Genomic DNA, 27,638 nt, shown 5'->3' with positions numbered 1-27,638 from the left:
CTGCCCCCAAGTATTAATTCTTACATTTGAATTTGCAGTTTCATTTAATTTGACTAACAGCTATACAGGTTTAATAAATCTATCAAACTATGCAGCTAATCAGGAGTACCTTTTATTGAGGGATGCTAGCATTTACCACTCAAAATATGGAAATAAAAGTATTTTATAAGGTTGTTTGATGTTTTTAAGACAAGGTCACACAGGATGTTTGACAATGTAAATTTATTCATTTGAAGTGATATGGGTAGTGTTTCTACAGCTGCCCTCACTTTAAAAATATCTTTGGAATTCAAACAGTAACAAGGGTTAACTGATGAAAATACGTTTGTAACTATAAATCTCCAGGCTCTGGTCTTACATGACTCAGCTCAGATGACTGGCAGGCTCTCATCCTTGAGATCTTCCTGGAATCATTCCTGGGATACAGGAGGCTCAAAGCAATCCTTCCATTCTGTACAGCCCTACAATCAACTGTCCTTCCCCCTTCTTTCCCTTGGCTTCAACTAAGTAAAATGACTGCAGATGGCCCTCCCTGTCCCAAAGCAACAAATATACATTTATTCAAATATGTAATGAAACATGAGTATTTGTGCTCATCAATTGCTGATGTAAGTCCTAGGAAGAGCATTTGAGTATTATTAGTAATAATCAGAAGACAAAGATATCATATTTTGGTAGAAATCGAAGAATTTAGAAATATCTATGAAGTGTTTCCTCTAGGAGCAGCATAAGGTATCAGCATAAAGACCATTCTGGGGCTTGTTCAAAGGCTATAAAACTCAGGTGGAACTATTTTGTGCTGATGTAACAATTACCTCTCCTTGGCAAAATTTCAACAGCAGAAATACCACAGATTCAGCAGAACATTGTGGTGAAGGACAAACTTAAATCTATTTTAGGCATGTAAAAGCAACGCATAATAATGAGAATGCACTGGAAATTTACATACATTTTAAAATCTACCCTAACCAAGACCTGTTTCTCATTTGGACTGTGTTCACTAGGAATTTTTTTGCAGAAAAAATTTACCATTATTTTAAGATCTGGGAAATGTTGCTTGATGAATGAAGAAAAATGATGACACTAATTGATACCATTAGAAAATTCAAAAAGAAAAAAAAACCCACCTCCTGAAAGAAAACAGATTAATCTCTTAAACTCTTAAAATAGAAATTCCAGGGCAGGCTTGAATCTGTCAAAGTGAATTCCTCTTCAAATGCACCAGATTAAAAACATGCAGGAAAACAAAGAAGCTCAGAGACACAGAAAAGTCACAAATATTAATTTTGGTCTACCCACCAGTAGTGGTTTTTGTAGGAAATTCTCATGACATCAAGTTCAATTCCAAATACTGCTTGGTTAACATAAAAAAATTGTTAATTTACAGAACTTACTATTATAGTAGTGTTGAAATTGGGTTCTTCTGTTTTGTCTGGGGTGTTTTTTTGGGTATTCATATGTTATTGTTTCAGCATCGAATAAGTTGCATAATATAATGCAGAATCAGGAACAAGCAGGATATTTTTAATAGCAAAGCACACTGGAAATTCTGAATTTTCTTCCAAATTTGGATAAGCACAAAGTTCACTTTTAATACCAGCTGCCTGTTACAGAACTAAGCCCTGTTCCCCAAGAATTGGCTGAAGAAATGGTCAGGTGCCAACTACAAATGAATGCATAATCAGAATAAAAAGGGTTTTCTATATTTTCTCCTATTCAAAGAGGCGAAAATATTTTACCAGCTTTTTTTTTTTATTTTTTAATTAATCCTGCCCTTCTGTAGGGTAACAGTTCTAATCTGCATTGTTTGGGATAAAGTAAACTAGCACAGCAAGAGGATTTTGCAGATAACAAATAGGGTTCATTCCCTGGCCACAAGAACTTGCCATAGAAACTACAGATACTACGGATCACACTGTAAGAGACAAAACACATGAAGTACAAAATTACTGAAGTAAAAGAACACAGACATCATGACAAGCTGGCACCAATATCTGATCTTTATAAGAACATTCAGAAGTATGAACTCTGGCCTGGATTTGATTTCTTCCCAAATTCTTTATGAACCTCTTAGATTGCAAGAGTTCTACCACTTCTTGAGTTTTAATCAGCCATAAAACAAAGTGAAAATTTTATTTCTTTTATGTATGATTTTCTGTCATCCTGATGAAAGCAGAAAGTATATTAAAGCTTCCGAAAGCATCCAAGTAATTTAGGAATTGAAATCCAAAGTAAGAAAGTATATTTATATTTGGTTTTATTAAGACCATAGAGAAACTAAGTTTCTGTACTTCTGAAAAAGGATATAGCTGAGAAAGACTTGTCTAGAAATTCAGCTACACACATTGCAGTGAGTTCAGGAGAAAATTTCACTTTACCACTGTTATCCCTCCTTGTATCAATACATTTGAATAGATGCTTCACTCTCATTGATTTCAAGAGCACTCAGATATGTTCAAGTAAGGATAGGCCTGGTTACTTTGCTTAACTGGGCCTTGAAGAACAGTGGCAGTTGTTTCTGAAGAAAAAGGGCAACAACAAAGAATATCCTTAAAGAAGTATGTTCCTTAGAAAATCTTACAAAAGGGAACGGTTCTTCCACAAACTATGGAATAATCCTGACTATTGGTTTTATTCATGTGTCAGTTTTTACTTCCAGAAGTGCGGCACATGAGTAAAATAGTCTTTAACACAGAGTAGTCGAGCACATATCAGAAAAAGCTACCATTTTAGACTAGATTAAATAAGCAGAGCTCTCCACACCAGCAAAGTCCAATATACTTTGCAGGGTTAAGTCTGGCGTATGTGGCAAGCAAACCAGTCGGTTTTAGAGCTGCGTTGTGATATGCAACCATCACTGCGCAGCCCAGCCAAGTTCTGAGCTGGAAGTTATTCAGTTGGTTGTTATTCTGCCTCCAAATCAACGCATCCAGTTTCTGATTAATAATTCAAGAGATACAAGGCTTTATCTATTTTAAGCCCAGCTATTAAACTTGACTACACACTGAACAAGCGTCAAGTTAAAAAGTTCAGGTTAGGAGTAAGGAGACAAAGTGACCCAGAGAACAGGAGTGCAATTTTTAAGTGAGCTGGTGCAGCTCCCAAGGAGAACTGTATCCAGTGGAAACCAGGTCTAAGTGCTGATGTGGGAGCTTCCCACAGCTTCTATTGGCCTTCAAAGCCACGCGCGTCATCAGGGTCTCTTCATGAAGCTGTACATAAATTTCTAACTGGTATTAAAAAAACCCAAAAATATGTTTCACAGAACATAAATTAAAGCTAGACGTGCAAAAAGCAGATGCTTGAAATTTACTGTCATTTCAAGAAAGAAGAGAAACATTTGCTAATTTTATTATTTACTGAGTAAATTGTTCTGCTAAGGAAGTCACGCAGAACATTTATAATATCCTGATGCACCTCACGTTAAAGTAATAGGTGTTCTGTTGACTAAAACCCCTGCAATTAGTATCAAATTTGAACCACAAATTAAATCTGTATTACGATTTCTACTCTGATTATACACTGAATTATGATCATATTCTTATCGGTCACTTTAAAAAGATACTGTAAAGTATGTCAAGAGGGTACTAATACTTAGGTCAACAGCACAGCACTGGAAGAGGAAATTGAACAATGCAAGTTAAAAAGATATTTAGTAAGTGAAAAGTCTTCCATACCGTACTGCAAATTGTATTGTTTTAATCTGGATAAATGCAGTCTGTGCTAAGAATGTAGGGAAGGTAATGTTTTCACGGAAGCTTCTGGCCATCCAAAAAACACTCTATTTAACATAGTCAGCCACTCTTACAGAACATGCATGACTTCTCCAGAATTTCTTTTAAGCAACTCAAAATTTGGAAGTAATTTTTAAAAATTAGTGTAGTATTTAGATCATTAAAGCACTTACATACACATATCACGAAAGCCACTAAGCATTTGTTTGGTGAATTAAAAAAAAAAAGCTTGTGTGTGATTTAACTTCAGATACAATATGCTGAAGCATAAGACCAGCATGACAAAACCTCTAGTTTTTCTGACCACAACAAAACATTCTGAGCAAAATATTCAATTAAATGCTCCTAATGAATGACCATTTTAAGGGCAATCCTTTTAAAAAAAAGAACAAGGTAGCATAGTTTCCCTATCAGATGCAAATTTATTAGCCTAATATCAGTGATTTTATAACACAATTATGACACCACTGCAGCAAATTTAAGATTGGATGACATGTAACTTTACAAGTCTATTTTCATCACAGCGGAGCAACGGCACTGGTCAAATTTTACTACATAGGAGGAAAAGAAAGTCTTCAGCTACTAGAAGCCATTCTTATGGTCTCCAAACACAACAATCATCTAAAAAAATCTTGAAGAGTTCCAGTGCAGAAAAGCAAGTAACTTCTCAACAGAAAAATCAAATATTCTAATTACCAAAACAGGCTATACACGTGTTATGAAGCCTCTCTCATGGCTTTTGTTGCAGTTTTTGAAATGCCATGTATCAAGAATATCTTAAATCAACCTAAAAAGCACTGATCCTAACAAACCTAATGCCTCCATTTTAGAGAATACATTCTGTCAACAGCAGCTCAAAAGTAGCCAGAAACCTGAAAAGCCTTCTTGCAGTTTTCCAACTCAGCAACATAAATTGCATCAACTGCACCACATGAGAAAAACGAGATCAAAATACAAGAACAATCCAACAGAAAATATGCGAAAAGCACTCTCTTGTGCATCTAAAAATTTTTAAAACTGCCCAGATAATGTACTGACGGAGTAGTGGAGAACAACAAAACCACCTCTGTATTTGTCAGTCAACAGTGGCAAAATGTAACAAGAGAACAGGTCTTTTAATCCAAAGCAAGCAGGTATGCTCCAGAACCTGAAAATCGTCTGCCCATTGGACCTCAGTGTTCAGAAATACAAACTTTATCAAGACAATTAAAATAGTTAACTCTGATAACACAGACGAGTTTCTACAAAAATGCAGCAATGCTAGAGGGTAGCAATCAAGACAAGTCACTGGTTCTAAGGTAGCTGGGCTAGTGTGAAAGCATTAGCTTTGCAAATATTTCGTACGTCAGCTTTTCCACCTATGAGCAATGATTTCATTGAATAAACCTCACCATTGACCGCAAAGATTCTTGAAAGCACACTAATTCCATTTTTTTTATGTTAAACTTTGAACTTCATTAAGTTGCAATAAAGTCACATCGGACTACATTTTGTAAAGAATACCTAAAACTTTATAAACAAACACCTTTACACATTCTCAAGCTGCAAAAGAAACTTATTAATTAATGTCTGCCAAACATTATTAACTAGGGCAACTCTGTTTTCAATGCTCTCATTAGCAGACTAGACGCTTCTTAGCAGCCTAAAAGTCATGTATTGCAATCAGACTGCAATCGCTCTTATGAGCTACTCTAATGATTAGCACCTGTCAAAGGGTATTTGTTTTCCTTTGCTGGATCACTCTCATATATACATTTAAATTTTCTCTAGGTATCACCAGGCTAATTTAAGAATGCATCAGGTATTTCATGGTTTAATGTCTTCAGCATCTGCTCCAATTATTCTAAAAGGTTAAAACATGAAACAGAGAGCCAAGTCATCATTATCCCCACAAACCTTATTAAGCAACCCTACTGAGCCATTCCCAGCTGAAAAAACAGCTATACCATTTGCACAAGCTACAGTAACTGAATAATTGCTTCTCAAAGCCAACTTTGATATGACTACACCAAAATTAAATTATAGATGTAGAACACTATAGACATTTGCAGACAGAGCAAGGATTACAAATCATTATGAAAATATGAAATTAAGACAGATATCTCTTTCGTTCTTTATGGGACAAACCCAATATCGCAACTTTTTAGCATTATTGCCCACAAGAACAAACATATCCCAATTTCATTCCACATAACGACTTTTGTCACTAGACAAATAAACAGCATTGTTTTCCCCGTATCATAATCCATCAAGCAGTACAGTAACTACATTTTAGATTGACCAAAAATGATAACTGATTTCCTTCTATCACATAACACAAGTGACTTGTTCTCTTTAAAAGAAATACTTGAAAACTCAGATATAAAAATTTACAATTAATTTAAGAGAATGTCTAACCTACCAAGGAACCTCTGTAAACACTGTGGCTGTTAGCACCTACTGGGCTCTGTGCTATCACGGCTACCTATTCTCAGTACCTGTAATGCTTGCACAAACTGCAGTTCACACTGCCAGTGAAACACACTCTAACAGACAACAAACAGGAACTTCCCTGATACAAATTCAGAACTGTCAAGCAAACTCTGTCACTTAAAATATTTCTGTAATTTCACAAAATGCGACAACAATACAACAACTAATAGTAACCGTGCTGCACACTTATAACTGGATGTCAACATGCATCCCATCATCTATTCTCGAAAAAGAATGATCTCTCACATCCAGCAATATTTCTTACCCTATAATATTAAGAGCACACATCCTGTCTCACTGGATGCAATATGCACATAAATCATCCTGTAAAACAAATCTCACTGCTCACCTGTATCAGCGATTCATTTAATCACATGGTTACACAGCTGAACACAAATCCAAGCACACTTTACTGCCACCTGTTTATTCTTAGCATCTAAAATGTATTTTCTTACCTCAGCAGCCTGTGTCTCCTGGTGTAATAAAGTTAGACCTGTCAAGTCTTCTAAGAAGGAATGTGAAGAATTAAAAACTTTAGCTAAGAAATTAAACCCTTCTTGTTCATATTGGTCAAGGACCTGTGAAATAAACAAACAGAAAAGGATTTTAAATCAGATGCTCATACTTAAAATACTGATTCATCATCATATTTTGCTCACAAAATAGAAGTACAATCTTTCTGAACACTCAGAAAATGACTGTATAATGTAATCAGGTAAAAATTGCACAGAAAAGAACGATCATTTCTCCCAACTCAATTTCTAAAGTGGGGAAAGGTGGAGGTAAGAGAAGTCAGGTTTAAAATTTCCTGGTTTAGATGTATTTTTAAGCTTATAACAAGACATGATATGGCAAGAAGAAAAACTTAGTTGCAAAGTCATGAAAGGAGCATTTGAGTTACAGAAAACACAGTAAACTACTGTTCCAATGTATGTAAGTTAAGGGAAAAGACCATGTTGGGACAGAGTGAAAAATTCTATGAGTCAGTGTTCAAGTCCAGCATCCTCCCAATCTCCAGCGATTCATGGCTCAGACTATTGTACCTTAAAGCACTCTATTTTTCGACTCTAATTTTCCCAGTTTATCTTTAAATTTGAGAATCTTACAGACTCCTACAAGAATCTTACAGAAGGTTTTAGCCTATGCCCCTCTCAAACCCCTCACCAAGAAGAATTTTATTTCATGCAGCTTTAGCTTAAGAAACTATTTGGCAGGCTGATTTCAATCAAGTATGATGGAGATAGAGGAAAGAAAAGATAAATGTCAAAAATGAACATGATTCTACAAGTTTTGTGATAGCAGGTAGCAAGAAAATGGAAGGAACTTATGATTGAGCAATCCCAGTATCTTGTTTACTCTTTTTGTTCTGAGTTCTACCACTGGTCATTTAATATCCTGCTCTGCTGTCACCAGTCTCACAGATGAAGCAGCTGAGCTTGATAGACTGCAAAGGAACTTTTCCTACAGAAATTCATGCAGCAGAGCAGGATGCATGCAGGCACTTCAGAAACACACAATATTTTAACACAAAGGAGCCGTATATATGACACTGAAGACAGATACGCAGGGGAAGGATCACCAGGATCACTCCATATAGAGTAGGTGTAAGCTTTTCAGAGGAGTCTGTGTAACAGCTTAATCTATGAAACTGAATGCCTGCCAAAAACCTTTTACTGTGAAAGTCACGGTTGCCTTTCTCAAGAGTTACCTATTCATCTCACTCATCATCTTCCTCAGACAAATCAACATCAGTTTAAGAGTGAAGGACAGAAAAAAGGGGCTAATGATCAGGCAGTTTCACAGACAGCTGTTATTTTTTAGAGAGGCTGTTATTTTTCTGAATGACGATCCTTTCCAAAACCCAGCACCTGTAAAAGCCAGCACTTCCCCCAGCTACTCATTCTGATAATCAATCCTGCCTCTCACCCTCCAAACCACATAGTTCCTGTGTATTATATACTATTCTGTGATTCTGTGATTTAAACCCTGTGCATGCCTTCAGTCCCTGCATGAGTTCCTCTTTACCACACCATTTTTTACAAGCAACACTGCATTGCTGTCATGTCACACTTTTCAGAAACACATCCTCTGCAGACAGTGGGCTATAGCTGTATGTGAAAAAAGCTCCAGCATAAATGCAGCACTTAGCAAACACCAGAGAACTAACAAACAACTGCATTTCTGTAACTGACCACGCATGGGTAAAAGCACCAAAATCAGCCATCAAGATACAGCTCCAGGACTCCTGTGCTCAAAGACATATCTGATTTTTAAATCTCTGATGTCTAAATTTCCAAACAAATCACAATATTGAGCCCATCTATGTTTTCTTATAGCTTATCTGTGCAAATTATGCATCACATATATCTATTTTCAACTTCTCTCATTATGGCATAGTTCTTGCAGAACAACCCTAAGTAGTACACAAAAAGCTGTTCTATGCAAAACACTGTTGCAGGGGGCTGTGGACAACCTTTCTTTCACTCTACATATTCTCTCCTTATTTTGGGAGAGATGCAGTAAGGAAAATGTGTGCAGCTTATGTACTCCTTAAATATACCCAGTCTCACTGGATGGACAAGTTCCCTGTAACTAGTGGAATTCACTTCTTCTGGAAAAGGAGAAAAAAAAACACCCTGGAAGGATGGTAGTTTGTCCTATTGTGAAACAGGTGATTCAACCAAGTGAACTTCATTCCAAAGTTCACCCCTGCTACCCCTACCCCCAAAGCAGCCATTCACCCTTCTCTGGGCAAGGGGAATGGGGGGGGTGTAGGAAAAAATGGGGGTGGTGATGGAAATAGTTTAATTATGAATTCATCTAACTCAACCAAAGTCACAACTTACTCTCAACAATCTTACTCTCTACTAGTTTAACGATTCCTAAAGGTCTCAAACAACTTTTGCATTGATAAACCTTAAAACTGTGTGAACTTGCACAGCCCAACAGCATTCTGCAGCAAAACACATCCAGTGAGCTTTTATATTGAATCCTACAGGAATTCAAGCTCATTAAAAAATATATTTGTATTTAGCTGGCAGACTGTAAGTTTACCAGTAAAAACAGATTTGGATCTGCACTGAGCTCTTCATGCAAAATGTCCCTTTAGCCACACAACCACCTACTGCATACTTAGTTTTCAAAAAAACACAAACAACCAAAACACAACTATACAGATATGTTATTTGGCACCTTCTTGACCACAATTACACTTCTAAAATAAATAAATAAATACTACACTTCATGTTCTCTTACTAAATCTGGAGAAATTGTTCTTCCAAGATTTATTTTGCCAAACCTGGGATTTTGTGTAATGACCCATAAACATAATCAAATATTAAAAAAGAAAAAAAAAAGATTTTAAAAATGCCTAGGAACATTTATTTGGGTTTTTCTTGTTTTTTATTCCTGAGTAAACACACCAAGACAAACTCATCTGGCTGTTCCCAATGCAATACAGAGAACGGGACAACTTCAGCATTCCATTTGAGATGTGTCCTCTTAATATTATCCATTATACATATATAGGGAAATTGCACATACACCTAATGACTATTCTGTGTTTCAAAATTCTAATAAAACAAACAGATGTGCAGAAGTCTCTTGCATCTGGCTCTTTGTGAAACACTGTACACAGACATCAATTTATAAACTTGGATTATGTTCACAGCCCCGCCTGTATACAATCCTCAAAGCTATCAGCATTATCAAATGTGTTGCTATTGCTTTATTTTGTTGGAACGATGATACAATGCTTATGAAACATCTCTTTCATGATATAGGCCAGACTATAGTTCATAGTATGTTGAAACAATATACAGCTGATACACAATGAAATCGTAGCCTTATTCTACAATATTACAGTGTATCAAAGAAATGCTACAGCAACAACAATAAAATACTTTGCTGTCCTCCAAGAGGTAAAAATTGCTAAAAGATGTGTACTACCTTGCCATATGCAAACATTCTGAACAGAGCAGGGAACAGAGTGCAACCTTAGTATATACCAGAAGTCTATCAATTAGCCTTGAAATCTGGTTGATTTTGTTACGCAGCTAATTATGCCCTGATCCTCATTTCCAAAGAACTGTGACTCAAACCTGCATGGAAAATTTCCAGGCACTGCTTCCTCAGTAAGTACATTGCTTCAGTGTGCCAGGATGCTCTGCATAAACTGCCCTGGTTTATTTCAGAGATGTACTTAACCTTTCTATATTCCCTGCCATAGCTATAAATGAATTCTTATGTACTCACACAAAGCAGACTGCATGACTACGCTGACATCCACAATGTCTAGCATTAGTTTTCCATGAATCACCTGGAAGAATTATTATTAAATCCAAGTGCCCTTTGTATTGTGATTAGCATGGAAGAGATTAGGAAGTGTCCCATTAGTTGTCTTTTAAAATATTAACATTAATAAAACTTTAATATTAATGAATTAAGCTCACAGAACCATGAGTTGAAGGTACATTTTTGCATCTAGTGAAATGTAGCGCCTTTTTTTTTTTAAGTTGGGTAGAAATGATACACTTTAATATGAGCAAACCTGCTATTGTTATGGAAAGAATTAAAAATTTATTTCCCCCCCCGAAGAAACTCCATCATGTCATACTGCTAGACTTTCCATGGCACCACAATGGCAAATTTAGGTCAGGGTAACGAATCTGATTCCAGGTACAGCAATACAGAATATTTTTATAGTATTAGCACCCAGAGAAGCCTGAAAAACTTTATCAAAGAAGTATAGTTGCTGATTATAATTACTTCCTTTTTATAATGGGAACAGCCTGCTGAATATAAGTTATCTGTTAACTAGGTTGAAAAAGAAACATTCCAGCCACATGGCCCGGAGAACAACGTATCAGGGAGCCAAAGAATGACCTGGCAGCACCACTCTGCTATCTCAGCAGTGGTGATACCATTAAAGCAGGCATACACTATCATGAAATCCTTTTAATAAAGGTAGCAACTGAAATAATGTTTTTGTCACCTTCAAGAACTTTATTTCCCTATTCAGATGATTAAAACTTTACAATAAACACCACAAAAGGCATAAACACCCACATCTAACCTTCACTATACAAGCAACAGCTGTCCTCTGATAAGTGTAATATGGCATATATTTATTCAGTAGCCACTGAATCTACCTCAAAAAGAAAAAAGAATGAGGCAAAATAAAGCTCATCTCAGATTCCTATGACAGCAGATCACACAGGAATAGTCTGCAGGTCATCAGGAACAAAGCGAGCGGTGTTGAGGTGACAGCTGGACTTGATGATCTCAGCGGTATTTTCCAACTTAACTATTCTATGATTCTATACATCAAACAGGTACAAAACAATTCCTAAAAATACTTCAAGATTTAATAAGTGCCCAATTTGTTGCTGTGGGGAAAGGAAATTTTCTCCTATTTAATCATGTCCGCCAGAGTCTAAAGGCCCATGGCTGCATGAGTTTGCTTTTTCAGTTCTTAACACTTCTCTTTGCTGCTAACACCATACTTGGTACCAATGATCACATTTTGAATAACAGCTTTATAGGATGAAAATACTTGAGAGATGTTGTAATTTTTATTATTATTGATATCAAATTAGTTACTTTCTGACCGCAGATGTAAAAAATCCCTCACAAATTTTTTCTGGGAATAAACATGTCACTATCCAGTCATTCAGTGACATGTCACTATGTAGCAATTAATTTTCTCAAGCAGAAAAAACTGCAAAGCAGCAACAAAAAGAACCAGAAGGATATAATTCTTCTGCCTAGCAAGGCAAGCTGGAGTAATACAAATTTATTAAGGAACTCTTATCTTTTTCTCACTTGCAGGTCACTTTTCAGAGCTTAGGAGGAGAATTAGAACGTAGCATGCCTTCTGTATTTTATGTCTGTTACAAATACTGTCAGTAGAACCCACATTTTAACACCACACTCTCTTCTGACTCATGTAAATCTCCCCTCAGGTCGACGCTATAACCTCGGTTCTAGTGTCCACTTCACAGAACCAGAGCTACAACTGATTTTTCACATGATAGCATTTTAATAGAACCAGTGAATCTGTGGATGCATATTATCACAACAGGGACAAATTAATGTATGGCTAAAGCCTTTTCTGTTAATGATACACAGTAATCCATTTTATTAGCAAGCTTCTTATTCCTGTCTGTTTACTGAAGGAAGAAAAATGAATCTCATGGTAGGAGAAAAAAAAATAGAGGCTTAGAGTAAAAGAACTTGTTTGAAACGAGAAACAGATGTGCAGCCTTGGTGTTATATTCTTTTTAATAGCATTCTTCGCGAAAATAGTCTCAATTGCTGGGTAGAAAGACATTCAGAAAGAGAATCTGGCTCCAGGATTGCTTTATAGCACAGAAGTTAATATCTGGCTAAGTAAAAATACAAAAAACAAACTCCTAGTCCCAAGAACCTGGCCACTGACGTAAAATTGGCTCACATTTCATACCTCATTTCTGTCACATAATTCTTCAACTTTTTACCAGCATTTACATTTGTTTTGTCTTTTTTGTTTTCTAAGTAGTTAGCATCTGTAGAGCTTGGAACAGTGTTCCTTACTTTTCAGCAAAAATAAGAAATTAATGTTACCAGATTTATTGTTTACACTAAATAAGATATATGGGTAGCCTACCTCCAAAATAATATGGGTGCTGTGTTTCACACTTCTCCTAGCTTTAAATACTTTCCACTCAAAAAATGACAGCACACTTCCCCTCCCCGCCCTGCCTCCCCCACAAAGGGGACAGACAGTTCACCAAACATTTCAGAGTCAGAAAAATCTCACAATTTAAAGTTCTGTTTAGAAGTTCAACACGCCTAGATATATTTTTTGCACACTGCTAACTATCCAGTTATCACAGGCAGTACAGAATGAACAGAAAGCAACAGTGAGTGTTACCATGCTGAAGAGAGACATCTCAGTCTTGACAGCTGCTTGGAAAATAAGGAAGATGTGAAATCTTGCCAGTTAAACTCTTCAAAGCTCAGTGTATCTGCCATTAAAACAGGAAGTTCAGTGAAAAACTACAAAGCTGTGAAGAATCCTCCTAAGTGAGATGAGGCATGTGAGCCATGGGGATCTTGGGTCTAGACAGTTGCACAGGCAGCACTGCTAACATTCAAAATTTCATCATGAGACCCGTAATTCTCACGAAATTTTCAATTTTTATTGACATTTGGTCCTAGGGAGTTACAAGGAAAAGCCTGATAAGGTGATCCTGTAATGCATCTATGAAAAAGAATGCAACAAAACTGAACTTTCCTGAAGATCACATAGTGATTTTTCAGGGATTCAGTTCATGATACTGGAACAGAAAAGTCTGACAACGTTACATGAGCACAAAGATGACTCTTAAGACACTTCATCTTTTGATAATACTCCAAGTATTATCTTAATGTGTGTATGAATAGTCATACACACTTGTGTGTTCATATATGATTAAGTTTAAAGAACAAGGTCATAAAACAAAGTTCTGAAGAATGTTATTCTGAAAATATTGGAAGGTTATAAACCACAAATGGCGTCATTTTTTGGCCAAAGTCCAAATAATTAAAACACTCTCTGCATATACAATTTTCTCGTTGCCTTCCCATAATCAGTATTAAAAATGAAAGCAAATCAGTATAAAACCTAACTGATCCACGTACAATATGCTGAAAATTCATTTAAGAAAGAGATTGTTGTTTTAAGAGTAGGAATGTAGTGATACAAATGTGTATTGTCTGTCGCTATTACCTACACTGATTTTGAATTGCAGTGGGCAGAAAATGGAGTACTGGCTTACTGAAGAATAGGCCCTGGAAGGTCTCAACAAGATTTTCTTAGCCTAGGACTTTTCAGTTTCTTCTTTTGAATAATGAAAAGGAAGAAAGTAGAGTTCTCAGATATTTCAGAGATGTCAGTTTAAGCACGGTCTTGTCTATATTAAGATCTCAGGAACTGTATGCATTCTGAGCCTTTCTGAAATAACCTTGACGTATTTTATATACGAGTAACCATATTTTCCTGATATGAATTTATAGACTAATAATACAGACAAAACTATAGGATTTTTATTTTAACTATTCTTTCATTTCTAAAATATTTCTCATAAACTATTTGAAACATAACGGCATCTTCAGATTACAGTTAATATAAGGACTTTCTAGTGGACAGCATACAAGTTTAAGGCATTCCCTGCCTGAAAGCATTAGTAAATAGAAGTGAAAAGAAAAAAAGAGATAAAGAGAAAGGGAGAGTAGAAGAAAACAAACACCTCCATTTTAGAGACTGAGAACAGAGGAACAAAAGAGTTTTCCAGCAGACAGTATCATTAGATCATCTGTCGTGACCTCTTTTAATACATGGGTATATTCTTCCGACCCCTAACAGCCATCTCTTGCTCAGTCCACATTTTACACTTGACGGATATTTACAACTTTATTTATCCCCATTCTGCTTCCTGTCCAAAATTTATGCTGATTAGCTCATCAGCAGTTACAACATTTTTGGCTCCAGTTCATGCTGGCATTAGTCACTATCTATTGTACAGCAACCGCAGAAAGCCCTTCTTTTTCCCTAGTCACATCTGAGGTTGCTGACAACCTGTGGCTGGATAATCTGTTTGTTACCCACGTAACAAAAGGGACAGGCTTGCCTTGAAGAAACAGTCCACAAACTGCACCCATTTTCTGCAGGCAATCCCTACTGCTGGGAGAAAAGCAAGGTCTCTTCCTGAAACATCTAAGAAAATGACTCATCGCACAGAAAAACAACTGTCTTATGCTGAACACCATTTTGGCTGTCTATACAATTTAAGCCTACAAAGATTGGAGTGGTCCATCTTTGATGGGTTGATTTCAGTAAGCATAAAGCCAATGCTGACTGGATACTGCATATGAAGTAATTTATTCCACCCATCTCACCTGCCAGCAGCAGTTCAACAATAAGGCATGATCTGCCAGACACTAAGCACCCAAAATTATCACTACCTTAAGCAGCAGAAAATGCAGCTGTGCCGTAGCTCCTAAATCCAGATCTCTAGCTTAAAAATCTGTGTTTTGTAGACTATTGCAGTGCACAACATTTTATTATCTGGATGTGCTACAAGACCTGTACAAAACAGCACAGGAAGAACAACAGCATTTTCAACAAAACCACATGTATTTACTGGATTTCATGAGTTTTTCTACCATCTTCTTAAATTCAATTTCCTTCACTTTTTTCTAATTTCAAAGAAAACAGAAGGAATTTTGCAAAGACACAGATACAGGCAACCTGTAAAAGCGTGGAAAAACTGAATAAAGGTTAAACTTAACTTCAACTGTTCAGCAATGCCTACATGGGCATTTGCAAACAAAAAAACAGTTGCCCAATAAGTGAGGCTGACAATTTGTTAAGTTTAACAAAAGAAAATAGGTATAGATATAGACAGACTCCTGTCAAAACTGCAGTGAGAGGAATGCAGAAAAGCATACAACAAAAAGCTATTAACAGTTAAAAATAGAAAGATATTAAAAAATTATCTGGGAAAAGATGTAGCGCCCATCCCTTTATTCTCATGAGATTAAAAATATAATTGAAATATAACTATATATAATTCAAATATTACAATCTAATATTTTAGCATAATTTAAATATGAGATAATGATAAAGTAAATTCTATTTGCATAGACATTAGGGTAAAAATTAACCAGACTCTGACATCATCATCCAGTTCCATGAGACAACTGTTACAAGACCTGACCATAGAAGAGAGAAAGATAGATGTTTCCATTCTTTCATTGCTGTATGCTGGCATTACTTTTTAACATGTAGAGGTAGAATTATGGCCAAAATTGTCAAGTGCATACAGTGCTGCACTGTATAAATCTGGAGTACTTGTCTATCAAAATTATCAATGCAAAAGAGTGCTTTGGACCATAACCTTGTACAGAATCACAGAATCACAGAATCACATAATGTTAGGGGTTGGCAGGGACCTCTGTGGGTCATCCAGTCCAACCCTCCTGCCTAAGCAGGGTCACCCAGAGCAGGCTGCACAGCACCGCATCCAGGCGGGTCTGGAATATCTCCAGAGAAGGAGACTCCACAACCTCCCTGGGCAGCCTGTTCCAGTGCTCTGTCACCCTCAGAGGGAAGAAGTTCTTCCTCATGTTCAGACGGAACTTCCTCTGCTTCAGTTTGTGCCCATTGCCCCTTGTCCTGTCACTGGGCACCACTGGAAAGAGTCTGGCCCCATCCTCCTGACACCCACCCTTCAGATATTTGTAAGCATTTATTAGGTCCCCTCTCAGCCTTCTCTTCTTCAGGCTGAACAAGCCCAGTTCCCTCAACCTCTCCTCGTAGGGGAGATGTTCCAGTCCCCTCACCATCCTCGTAGCCCTCCGCTGGACTCTCTCCAGTAGCTCTTCATCTTTCTTGAACTGGGGAGCCCAGAACTGGATAGAGTACTCCAGATGAGGCCTCACCAGGGCAGTGTAGAGGGGAAGGAGAACCTCCCTCGTCCTGCTGGCCACACTCTTCTTGATGTACCCCAAGATCCCATTGGCTTTCTTGGCAGCCAGGGCACACTGCTGGCTCATGGTTAACCTGTTGTCCACCAGGACACCCAGGTCCCTCTCCGCAGAGCTGCTCTCCAGCAGGTCCACCCCAAGCCTGTACTGGTGCATGAGGTTGTTCCTCCCCAGGTACAGGACCCTGCATTTGGCTTTGTTGAACCTCATCAGGTTCCTCTCTGCCCAGCTTTCCAGCCTGTCCAGGTCACGCTGAATGGCAGCACAGCCTTCTGGTGTATCTACCACACCTCCCAGTTTGGTGTCGTCAGCAAACTTGCTGAGGGTACATTCTAACTCTTCATCCAGGTCATTGATAAAGAAGTTAAACAAGACTGGGCCCAGTACTGACCCCTGGGGGACACCACTTGTTACCAGCCTCCAACTAGACTCAGCGCCGCTGATGACAACCCTCTGAGTTCTGCCATTCAGCCAGTTCTCTATCCACTTCACCGACCACTCATCCAGCCCACACTTCCTCAGCTTCCCTAGGAGGATATCACGGGAGACTGTGTCGAAAGCCTTGCTGAAGTCAAGGTAGACAACATCCACGGCTCTCCCTTCGTCTACCCAGCCAGTCATGTCATCGTAGAAAGCTATCAGATTGGTCAGGCATGATTTCCCCTTGGTGAATCCATGCTGACTACTCCTGATAACCTTCTTTTCTTCCACTTGCTTCATGATGGCCTCCAGGATAAGCTGCTCCATCACCTTTCCCAGGATGGAGGTGAGGCTGACCGGCCTGTAGTTCCCTGGGTCCTCCTTCTTGCCCTTTTTGAAGACTGGAGTGACATTGGCCTTTCTCCAGTCCTCGGGCACCTGTCCTGTCCTCCAGGACCTCTCAAAGATGATGGAGAGTGGCTCAGCAATGACATCCGCCAGCTCCCTCACTACTGCCTTCACATAACTTCTATGATGTTTCCAGTCATCATGATGGACTAAGGAGTAACAAGACATACCTTCTCCACTGAACTACATGTACTTCATTAACATTGTGTATTTTATTCCAGATATAGGACGGACAGGATGAGCTCTCTCCCACCTTATTAGATCTCAGTGTCGTTTTTTTAAGTTCCATTTTCCAACTATCATCGATCCTGTCCATACAGACACCTCTCCACCTTCCCCAATGCACAGAACCGAATACACTGCTGATTCCACACCCTTTACTCTGTTCACAAAATAGGGTAATTTTGAAATTAGTGTTCCTTTTAAGTTTTCTGGGGCTCTTGATCACATTTTCCCTCCCCTAAGGGAACAAAATTTCATCATAGTGGTCATATTACCATGGTCATAATTTCTTAATGTGTGATGTGTCATTCTTAGTACACATCCTTCCTTCTGTTAGTATCCTTTTACTCAGGATAATCTACATTATATTTTGCTGATTTTACAATAAAAATTCAGTAGTTCCAAAATAGTAAGACCAGGCACTATTTTCAAGAATGCACATCTTTCAGGCAGCCAGCAGTATAACCATCCTCACCATGACTAATTTTGAAAATATAGATTTTTGCAATTCTCTCACTGAATTTAAAATTGATATCCAGAGAAGTAAAGACTGTCTGACATTTTAAAAGTTATGGGCAAGATAATCCTGCCTCCTGCTCCTCCCAGTTAAAATGACATTTATTCGAAGAGGAAAAACAAAGTGATAAACTTCTGCAAGTCACTTATCATAAATCAATTTTCTATGCCACCTTAAGAGAAAGAAAAGTATTACATTTAACTCAGTATGCTGAAAATATGCCTAGGTTTTTAATGATGAATTCTTTAAGTCTGAATGAAATCTATCCAATATTAACACAGAGGCTATACTGTACATTGAATTGTCAAATGTTAACATATGTAAATTCACGGGAATAAGGAAAGTTATAAATGGACTTGGTCACACAGACTTGATGCTACAGCACAGCTACAGAAATAACTCTTTTTAAACATTCTTTTAAATTTTTGCAGTGTTCATTCCTGAAGGACATATATTTCTCCCCATTTCCTCCACCACTTGTGCAAGCTATGCAGGAGTTAGCTTTTTTTAGTACAGGAAAGACCAAGGTTTTCTTCCCTGAAATGACTTCTACATCTCTAACATCCACCCAATACCTGAATGGAGAAAGGCATAATACAAAAAGATTAAAAAATTTCACTGACAGATCTTACAATATGCTATTACCCAGAGAGTGCAAAGATGAAAGCCTTTCTCAGTGCAGCTAGGGCAAATATGAAGGGTCTTGCAGGAATCAAAATTAAATTTATCTCAGCTGAAAAAAATCATTAAGTTATTGAATAGTGCAGGTTACTGTCATAACTGATTAGAACCATCTAAAGTAAAAATGCATGCGAAGCAGTTAGCAGATGAGAACAAAAAAAGCATTGTTACGTCTACATCATGACAGATTTCAAAACTGAAACACTCATAAATAACTTGTGCAACACAGGCACTTAGTAAATGTCACAGCAAAAGTGTTTAATGTATTCCTGGGATGTTAAAAAGGGAAAACATCTGCAAGAATAGGGAAATGCCTTGACTGAAAACAGAATATGTAACATAGTGCCTAGAATACCATCCCTGATCCTAGTGTCTGCCCCTTCATGAAATGCAATGAAATTGAAAAACATTTAAAGGTAAGTCAGTAAAAATATTCAGTGGTTAAAAACCTATGACTTCAGCAGCTTAATTTTTCACCATACTGAATAGAAAGTTGAGAAAGAACTTGAAAATTAGTAGAGATACTTATGCGGCTTGTTTTTGTTTTAAAATTTGATAGAGGAGATAATTACCTATCAGAACAATTTTAGTAGGGGAAGAAGAGAAATATCTTTAAGGCAAATCAGCTAGCTTTCTCAGACATGGATGATAACTCCAAACTCTGGAGGAAATAAGATCTGTTTGCTACATGTAAAAACCGAGGGGACATCTATATATCCAAGTTGATTAGTACTAATAATATTTTCTGACATTAAACTCTAAATCTATGAGGTCTCCTGGTTCATTCCATGGTGAACAAGGAGGAGGGACGAGCAATAACAGGAAAATGTTCATTACCCTCACTAAAATACAAGCACTGGCAGTTTTGCATTGAGGATTTCAACATCCATGTTTCAAGGCTCTAGCCAGTTGCCTGCAAGAATTGGGTAGCGTAAGATCAGGACCACTCTATTTGTCTATGGGATTGTAATGCTTTTCTTAGGAGGAAAAATCATCATTTTACTCCTAAGAGGGTAAGCAGCTTAATTAGCATAGTAAGTAATAAGCTTACCATTCTCATTCTGTAAGTAAAGAAGTTCTTACAAATAAATATCTATATTAAAGAACTTTGGACTCTCCCTTCTCAGTAACAGAACAAGTTTGACATGGAAGAGGAAGTGCATCAGCAGAGCTCACACCGCTCCTCAGACCTACTACTCAACTGGCAGCGCAGTGCCGTTCGCTCTGAAAGAGAATACTTTCCATTCTAGCACATGCTTGTGCAGAACCAGAATAAGACAGGGGGGGAAATCATACATGGAAAATTTGGCCCAGAATAAAAATAGCTTGGTTTCCTGCTGTGACCATCCCAAAATTCCTGAACAATTGCCTGCAGGAAGCTTCTCTGGCATGCAGCCTGCTTAGGACAATTCTGGGTAAGGAATAGCTGGCTGCTTGGACGTCGGGGCTCTTTGGCTTCAAAAACAGAGAAATGAAGTCATGACTGTGAGTCGAAACGAAATATAATCTCTAAACATGCAGATCATTAGCAGCTTCTCCTAAGTCATCCAGCTGTACTGGATGGCTTAAGAATGTAGTGGAATGTTTTTAGAAATTCCTAATCCATTAGTTTTATGTTTTAAGAGTTATAGAGTGACAGGAGCTCAAGAAAGAGAACGCTGACATAAGAAATAAGAAAATTAGTAAGGCACCAGCAAATTCAATTACATCAGAAAAGCCACTTCTCTCCTGTGCTAAAGGTTTGAATCTATAGTAAATCTGACATAGATGAGGATGAAATTATACTAAATTTCTGCATTAAAGAAAAAAAACAACATTCAGATTACAATTAAATTGTAATTGGATTTGTCATTTCAAAGTACTAGCATCAGATTTCTAGATAATACAGGGTGACATACTCTTACGCTAATAAACAGAAAGTTAGCAAAGCAAACAAACGCTGTGTTTCTACTGTAAGGAAATACGTGTGCCAATGAAGCAACCTTTTCAGCACAGAAGTAATTTAATACCCAAACCACATGAAAAGTGATCTCTCTGGGAATAGCACAGCTGCTAAAATCCAAGTCAGTTTTTATTAAATCATCAAGTCTGTTTATGTAAAACAGGACTCTCTTAAAACGACCTCCAAGAGGAAATTATTTGCTAACAAAAAATGGATACCTACATTAAATTTATCTGCATCAATGTATGTTTTTATTGTTTTTGTATATCAGTATGTCCTGGATCAGAGATAAAAAGCAAGAGGGGAGTACAGGGGGAGAAAAAAAGGTTATTCGAACAGTTTAACTTCTCAGGCTCCACCATCATAGAGCTTTCCTTTTTTTTTTATTTACATGAAAGTATTTACTGACACCAAACATACATAGAATTTCTGCAAACCATACTTCTGGAAAAGATGAGAAAATAATCACTTTTAGCTACTGCCGAACTTTCAGCTATTCAAGAGGGTAGATACATATTTCTAAAAATAACAGCAGTTTTAAGCTTTTGAGGAGAAAATGGACATTAATAGTCCTTCAAAACTTGTGAGATGTACCCAGTTAGCCTAAGGAAATAACAGGAATACTGTAGAAGAAGATATTGTGCAAGTCCTCAAAAAAATGATAGCACCTCAAGAGTTTTTGATAGCTGTTTGAAAGAAGACGAACAAGTGCAGTGAAAAGAACAGAAAGAACTTCTTGCCATAAGTCTCAAGGTATATAAAAGTGAACGAACTTAATGCACTCCCAAGCATGCCAAATCATGAGTCAAAACCTCTGAATCTTCATATTGAGATATCCCAGTCAAAACTTCTTGAACTTGCACTACATAGCCGTAGAAAGCTTGCCAGAAAGAACTTTTCAAGGCCACAGTAGAGGAAAACAATCCAAGACTGAAGAGGAGGCCTCACACAGACACATTAGTGGGCTGCCCTAGCGCTCTGGCAGGACACAGCTCAGATCCAGGCAACAGCTGTAAATCCATTAGGTGACTCAGGACTGTCAACACTTGCATGAAAATGAAACAGTCTTTTCCATAAAGAAGTGTTATGGAAGTGACTTTTTTTTTCTTAAGTGTCCTTTATATATTTATTTGTTATCGTAATACACAAACTTATTAACTTCTGTCCACTGTAGAAGATGATCAGGTTCGAGATCATCTAAGGAACCTGAAGGTGCACAAGTCCATGGGATCGTGGGTCCTGAGGGAACTGGTGGATGAAGTTGCTAAGCCACTATCCATCGTATTTGAGAAGTCGTGGCAGTCCGGTGAAGTTCTCAGTGATTGGAAAAGGGGAAATATAACCCCCATTTTTAAAAAGGAAGACCCAGGGAACTACAGGCCAGTCAGTCTTGCCTCTGTGCCCGGCAAGATCATGGAGCAGAACCTCCTGGAAACTATCCTAAGCCATATGGATAATAACGAGGTCACCGGTGACAGCCAACACGGCTTCACCAAGGGCAAATCATGCCTGACAAATCTGGTGGCCTTCTATGACGGGGTAACGGTGTTGATGGGTAAGGGAAGAGCAACTGATGTCATCTACCTGGACTTAAGCAAAGCACTTCACACTGTCCCGCACAACATCCTTGTCTCTAAATTGGAGAGACATGGATTCGTTGCATGGACCACTCAGTGGATAAGGAATTGGCTGGATGGTCACACTCAAAGAGTTGTGGTCAATGGCTCGATGTCCAAGTGGAGACCAGTGATGCGTGGCATTCCTCAGGCGTCAGTACTGGGGCCGGTGCTGTTTAACATCTTTGTCGGCGACATGGACAGTGGGATCAAGTGCACCCTCAGCAAGTTTGCCAACGACACCAAGCTGTGTCGTGCAGTCGACACGCTGGAGGGAAGGGATGCCATCCAGAGGGACCTTGACAGGCTCCAGCAGTGGGCCTGTGAGAACCTCATGAGGTTCAACAAGGCCAAGCGCAAGGTCCTGCACCTGGGTCAGGGCAACCCCAAGCACAAATACAGGCTGGGCAGAGAATGGATTCAGAGCAGCCCTGAGGAGAAGGACTTGGGGGTGCTGGTTGACCAGAAGCTCAACATGACCCGGCAACATGCGCTCACAGCCCAGAAGGCCAACCGTATCCTGTGCTGCGTCCCAGGCAGTGCGGCCAGCAGAGCGAGGGAGGGGATTCTGCCCCTCTGCCCTGCCCCAGGGAAACTCCCCCAGGAGTCCTGCATCCAGCTCTGGAGCCCTCAGCACAGAACAGACATGTTGGAGCAGGTCCAGAGGAGGCCACAACAATGATCAGAGGGCTGGAACACTTCTCCTGTGAGCGAAGGCTGAGGGAGTTGGGCCTGTTCAGCATGGAGAAGAGAAGACTCAGGGCAGACCTTATTGCGGCTTTCGAGTACCTGAAGGGGCTTACAAGAAAGCTGGGGAGGGACTTTTTACAAGGGCATGGAGCGACAGGACAAGGGGTAATGGCTTTAAACTGAAAGAGGGGAGATTTAGATTAGATATAAGAAAGAAATTCTCCACCATGAGGGTGGTGAGGCCCTGGCCCAGGCTGCCCAGAGAAGCTGTGGCTGCCCTCTCCCTGGCAGGGCTCAAGGCCAGGCTGGACAGGGCTCTGAGCACCCTGGGCTGGTGGAAGGGGTCCCTGCCCATGGCAGGGGAATTGCCACTAGATGATCTTTAAGGTCCCTTCCAACCCAAACCATTCTATGATTCTAGGTTTCTAACTTTGCATATTTGTAATGATACTAAGTTCAAGAAAGCTAAAAAGATATATTTGTTCATCAGGCATCAGAAATAATTTCTTCAACAACGAAAACAATACCAGTTTTATTCTTTCCTACAAAGCTAAAAGATATTGACAGTATTTGTGTGATAAACTTTCCAGAAACTTGTTAGCCCTAATTTCTGCTTGGTCTCTCTAGCTATGGTTAGAATGTTTATGTGGAGATAGCATGCTAATAGGTGATGCCAAAGAAATTTGGAAAACAGCGAAAAAGGAAGGGTATAAGGGCAAAAGAACTTCAGCTGAAGTGAGAACAGAAATTCCAAGCCCTAAGAAAGTAAGAGAAAATGTCAAATACAAAGCAGTCCTCAGCACCCCAAGACTGACCTAGAGCAAGACTATTGTGCACATAAAAATCAAGTACACACACACTCCGACTTACTTTGGTTGAACAGGCTGTGCACTTATCAAATGCCAGGCTGACTGGAAGAACATTATCAAATCTTGATAAAAATCCACGAATCTGGAAAATAAAGAAGTTTACAATACTATTTTATAATTACAAAAAATATTTCTAAAACTCCACATGAACTGGACACGTACATTCAACAAAAAGATGAAGAACAACTATAACTAGGATAATACTGTTCTAACAAAGTGACCCCCAATAACACTTGTAGTAAATTTATACTCAACATGTATTACTGTTTTGCTATATACACATAACAGCACAACTATATAAATGCAACACTATTTAAACATAAACAGAGGCACAGCACCACCTGGAGTTTGACTTTTCAATCAAAACAAAAAACAACAGAACTCATTGTATAACCAGTTAAAACCGTTTTTTCCCCCCATCTCTACAACATATAACCTAAAAACTGTTGTGCATTCCTAAACCATGTTGTTAATACGATAGTACTGATACATAATTTTAAAATTCTAGACCATTTTTTCTGGTAACAAAGATAGTACTGAACACATTTTGGAGCAGGGTTTGATCATTTCAACTATGAACTCTTTGGAGTATTGATCATCTTTTTCATTCTGTGCTTTCACAGATCTCCTACAACGAAGAGATGTCACTAAGAACAGAACTTAGGTAGCTCTGCAATACAAATAATAACGCCTTCATTAATACTGAAGTCTATTATGGAAAATACTTCCAATATGCACTCCACGCATTTAATGCAGTCGAAATAGCATAAACCTTGGAAGCCAACAGAAGTATCCACACTAAGGTATTTTTGCAGAGACATCAAGCCATAATGTAAGAATAAAAAAAAACATACAGACATTTTTAAACAAAATGTCCACCCAGGAAAAGAAAGGAAAACAACAAAATCAAGTCTTTCTGATATGACATTGCTTTGTATTTTTGTTATCCTCGGAACTCCAGGACACTTCCTGGAAATAAATCTAGTTAATTTATGACAGACTAAGACTATGAGTGCGCAACATTTATTGGAAGGTATTCCTTTGCGGATAATAAAGAGGACTGCACTAATTAATTACTATTCTTCTTTTTCCACACAAGTGGAATAACAATGAACGCCACAAAAAAACACAGCAGAAAGTAACAGTTAACTCAAGCCCTTCGAGAAAACATTGCACTCGCTGAGTTGATTAGATGGATGACTGGTAAGAGCAACCAGCAGTTTCTAAAAGGATTAGATGTCACAGTATGAGAAAAAAAAGAAGTCTATTTTCATTTTATACCTACTAAAGTTATATTTGAGTTAGAACGTCTACAAGAGAAGACATTCATGATAGTCACTAAATGTAAATGTGAAAACAGATATCAGGTTGACAGAAGTCATAATTCAATGAAAAGTTTTCCAGTTAAAATCCATATTTGGTATGGATTATTTCTCAAAGCATAGGCCAAAACAAAACAATAACATAAGTAAAATCATATAGGGGTATGAAACAAATCAGACAGGACTGACTGGACAGTTAATATTCTCATAATCAGAAAATAAAGGAACTGTGAGATAATTATTTTCCCAGTAGAAACAGTAAGCTTTCTAAAGTTTACTGGGAAATATTCTAAAAAAATATCACTACATAATGTAATATTTCTAGCTTTTTGTTGAGGACAAAGCAAAAAAATCACTTCTTCACTATCCCTTTCTAGATGTTAATAGAAAGTTCAAATTACAGATCTCGTTTCCAGAGGTCTGGAGCATAGTCACCATTTTGAAACAACGTCACTGTATACGTACAAGGCTCACAAAGATTCAACCATCAAAATTAATGAAGTCATTTTTAAAAACAAACTGACCTAGCATAAGTAAAATCTCTTTCATATCATCCTCCCATATGATCATACGAAACATTCAGGTAATCACAGAAAACTGTGTGGAAACTGTGACAATTTTTCAACTACAAAAGCAAAAACTTCTCAGAAGATAAATCAGAAGGGAGTACCTGGATCATCAAATGAAAAAGATTTAGATTTGGCTTTTAATTCCTATTGAGATATGAGAGGTCAAAAATCTCCCTCAGATACACTGCAGCAGCTGGCATCAGTTGGGCCTGGCTGCCAACAGCATTAGCATATTAACTACAACTAATCCTATAAAATAAGGGAGTAAGTTATAATAAAGTACCCTGACTGTAAACAACCTGCCAGTGATTGTCAAAGTTACAAACTTATCAATTAGTGCCACAGTTGGAAATTGTTGAGAACCCTGCAGACAAGCAGATTATGAGTGCCTGGAAGGACAAAAGCCTCGTACTGAGGGTACCTGAACATGCCTATCAAGAACTGGATATTCCCTACCAATCCCGCAGCTGACAGTGTCCACAGTGATAAGGAGAAAATCTCTGGGGGTATGGGAGAGAGATTCCTGAGAGAGAATTGGAGAGACTCCAGAATTACTGGAGGGAGAAGACCCAGGGAGAACCTAGGGGGATCCCATTGCATAAAATGACCCACATGTAAACACTGGTTACTACATAAAATTATAAACAAAATTAGACTAATTCTATCTAGACCAGATCGCCTGATTACCTGCATGTTGTAAAGAAACACACTAGTAGCTTTATCTTTTTCTGAATCAAGATTCATTCTTACCATAAAAAAATTAATATCAACAGAATCTAAAAATAACACTCAAAACCAAAGAAATTATTTATTTATACAATAGAAGCATCCAACCACAGTCACTCAGATAAGCAACACAAAGAAAGAGGCACAGAATACTTTTACTCCCCAATGAAAACATCACAGGGGATATAATTACGGGGATAAGATCATCAGGCATTTTTTTTAAGGTACTGTATCAATATAGCAAATAAAGACAAGTCTATCCAGCAATATGAAAAATCGTATCCCAACACATTTGTAACTACAGCTTGGGTTGAGTAGAAAAATAAAGACTGCTGTATTGCATCAGAAATACATTCATATTTTGGAGAACTATAAAATTGTGAGTTGGCTGGATTTGAATTTTTTTTCAAACTCAGAAGAGATTTAAAAAGTGAAGTAAAGTAACTTTGAGAGGCTCATATTGTCAGCTCTGATGGGGAACAGCAAAGTCAGAGGTTGTCTTATTCACATACTGTCTGCTCCAAATAAATTCCTGCGAAGTAGGTAGCAAGAATTGTATGTCCACAAGTAGCACAGACACAATGCTAGGAACACAACTACCTCAGCCTGTGTGATGGATTTTTTTTTTCCTAAAAAAAAAACCACACCAAAAAAACCCGCCCAAAAAACTGAACAGAGAGTCAGTGCTTTGGGGAATAGAATCAGCACAGAGTACTTCTTTGTTAAGGAAGCAAAGTCTGTGATGCTTGCCTTGTATCAGTTCCCAGCTTCTAAACAAAAGCATTTACTCACAAATTATTTACCTGATGAGGAACAAGTCCAAGAGAAGTAGGTGGTTCATTCATTCTGTCATCACTACTGCTGGCCACAGCATAACCACTGCCAAAAATCCAAGAAGGAAAATTAGAACAAGACAACACACTGAATAGTCAAAATTTCCA

The 27,638-nt window shown here is 38.1% G+C and overlaps 1 protein-coding gene across 3 annotated transcripts in view; it reads right to left on the bottom strand.

The window, feature by feature from the left end:
* The window catches only part of ATG7 (autophagy related 7), a 128,475-nt gene that overhangs the window by 72,746 nt on the left and 28,091 nt on the right, over nt 1-27,638 (bottom strand). For all 3 annotated transcript variants that reach the window (XM_075432420.1, XM_075432421.1, XM_075432422.1), the window contains exons 17-19: nt 27,501-27,576; nt 24,082-24,162; nt 6,662-6,784 (exon numbers count right to left, since the gene is read on the bottom strand). In XM_075432420.1, the coding sequence (XP_075288535.1) occupies nt 6,662-6,784; nt 24,082-24,162; nt 27,501-27,576 (280 nt within the window). The remainder of the gene's footprint in view (nt 1-6,661; nt 6,785-24,081; nt 24,163-27,500; nt 27,577-27,638) is intronic.

Source organism: Opisthocomus hoazin, chromosome 11 (genome assembly GCF_030867145.1).
Source record: "Opisthocomus hoazin isolate bOpiHoa1 chromosome 11, bOpiHoa1.hap1, whole genome shotgun sequence".
NCBI lineage: Eukaryota > Metazoa > Chordata > Aves > Opisthocomiformes > Opisthocomidae > Opisthocomus > Opisthocomus hoazin.
Note: the sequence above shows the minus strand (reverse complement) of the source record. Positions and strands in the feature narration are given on the sequence as shown.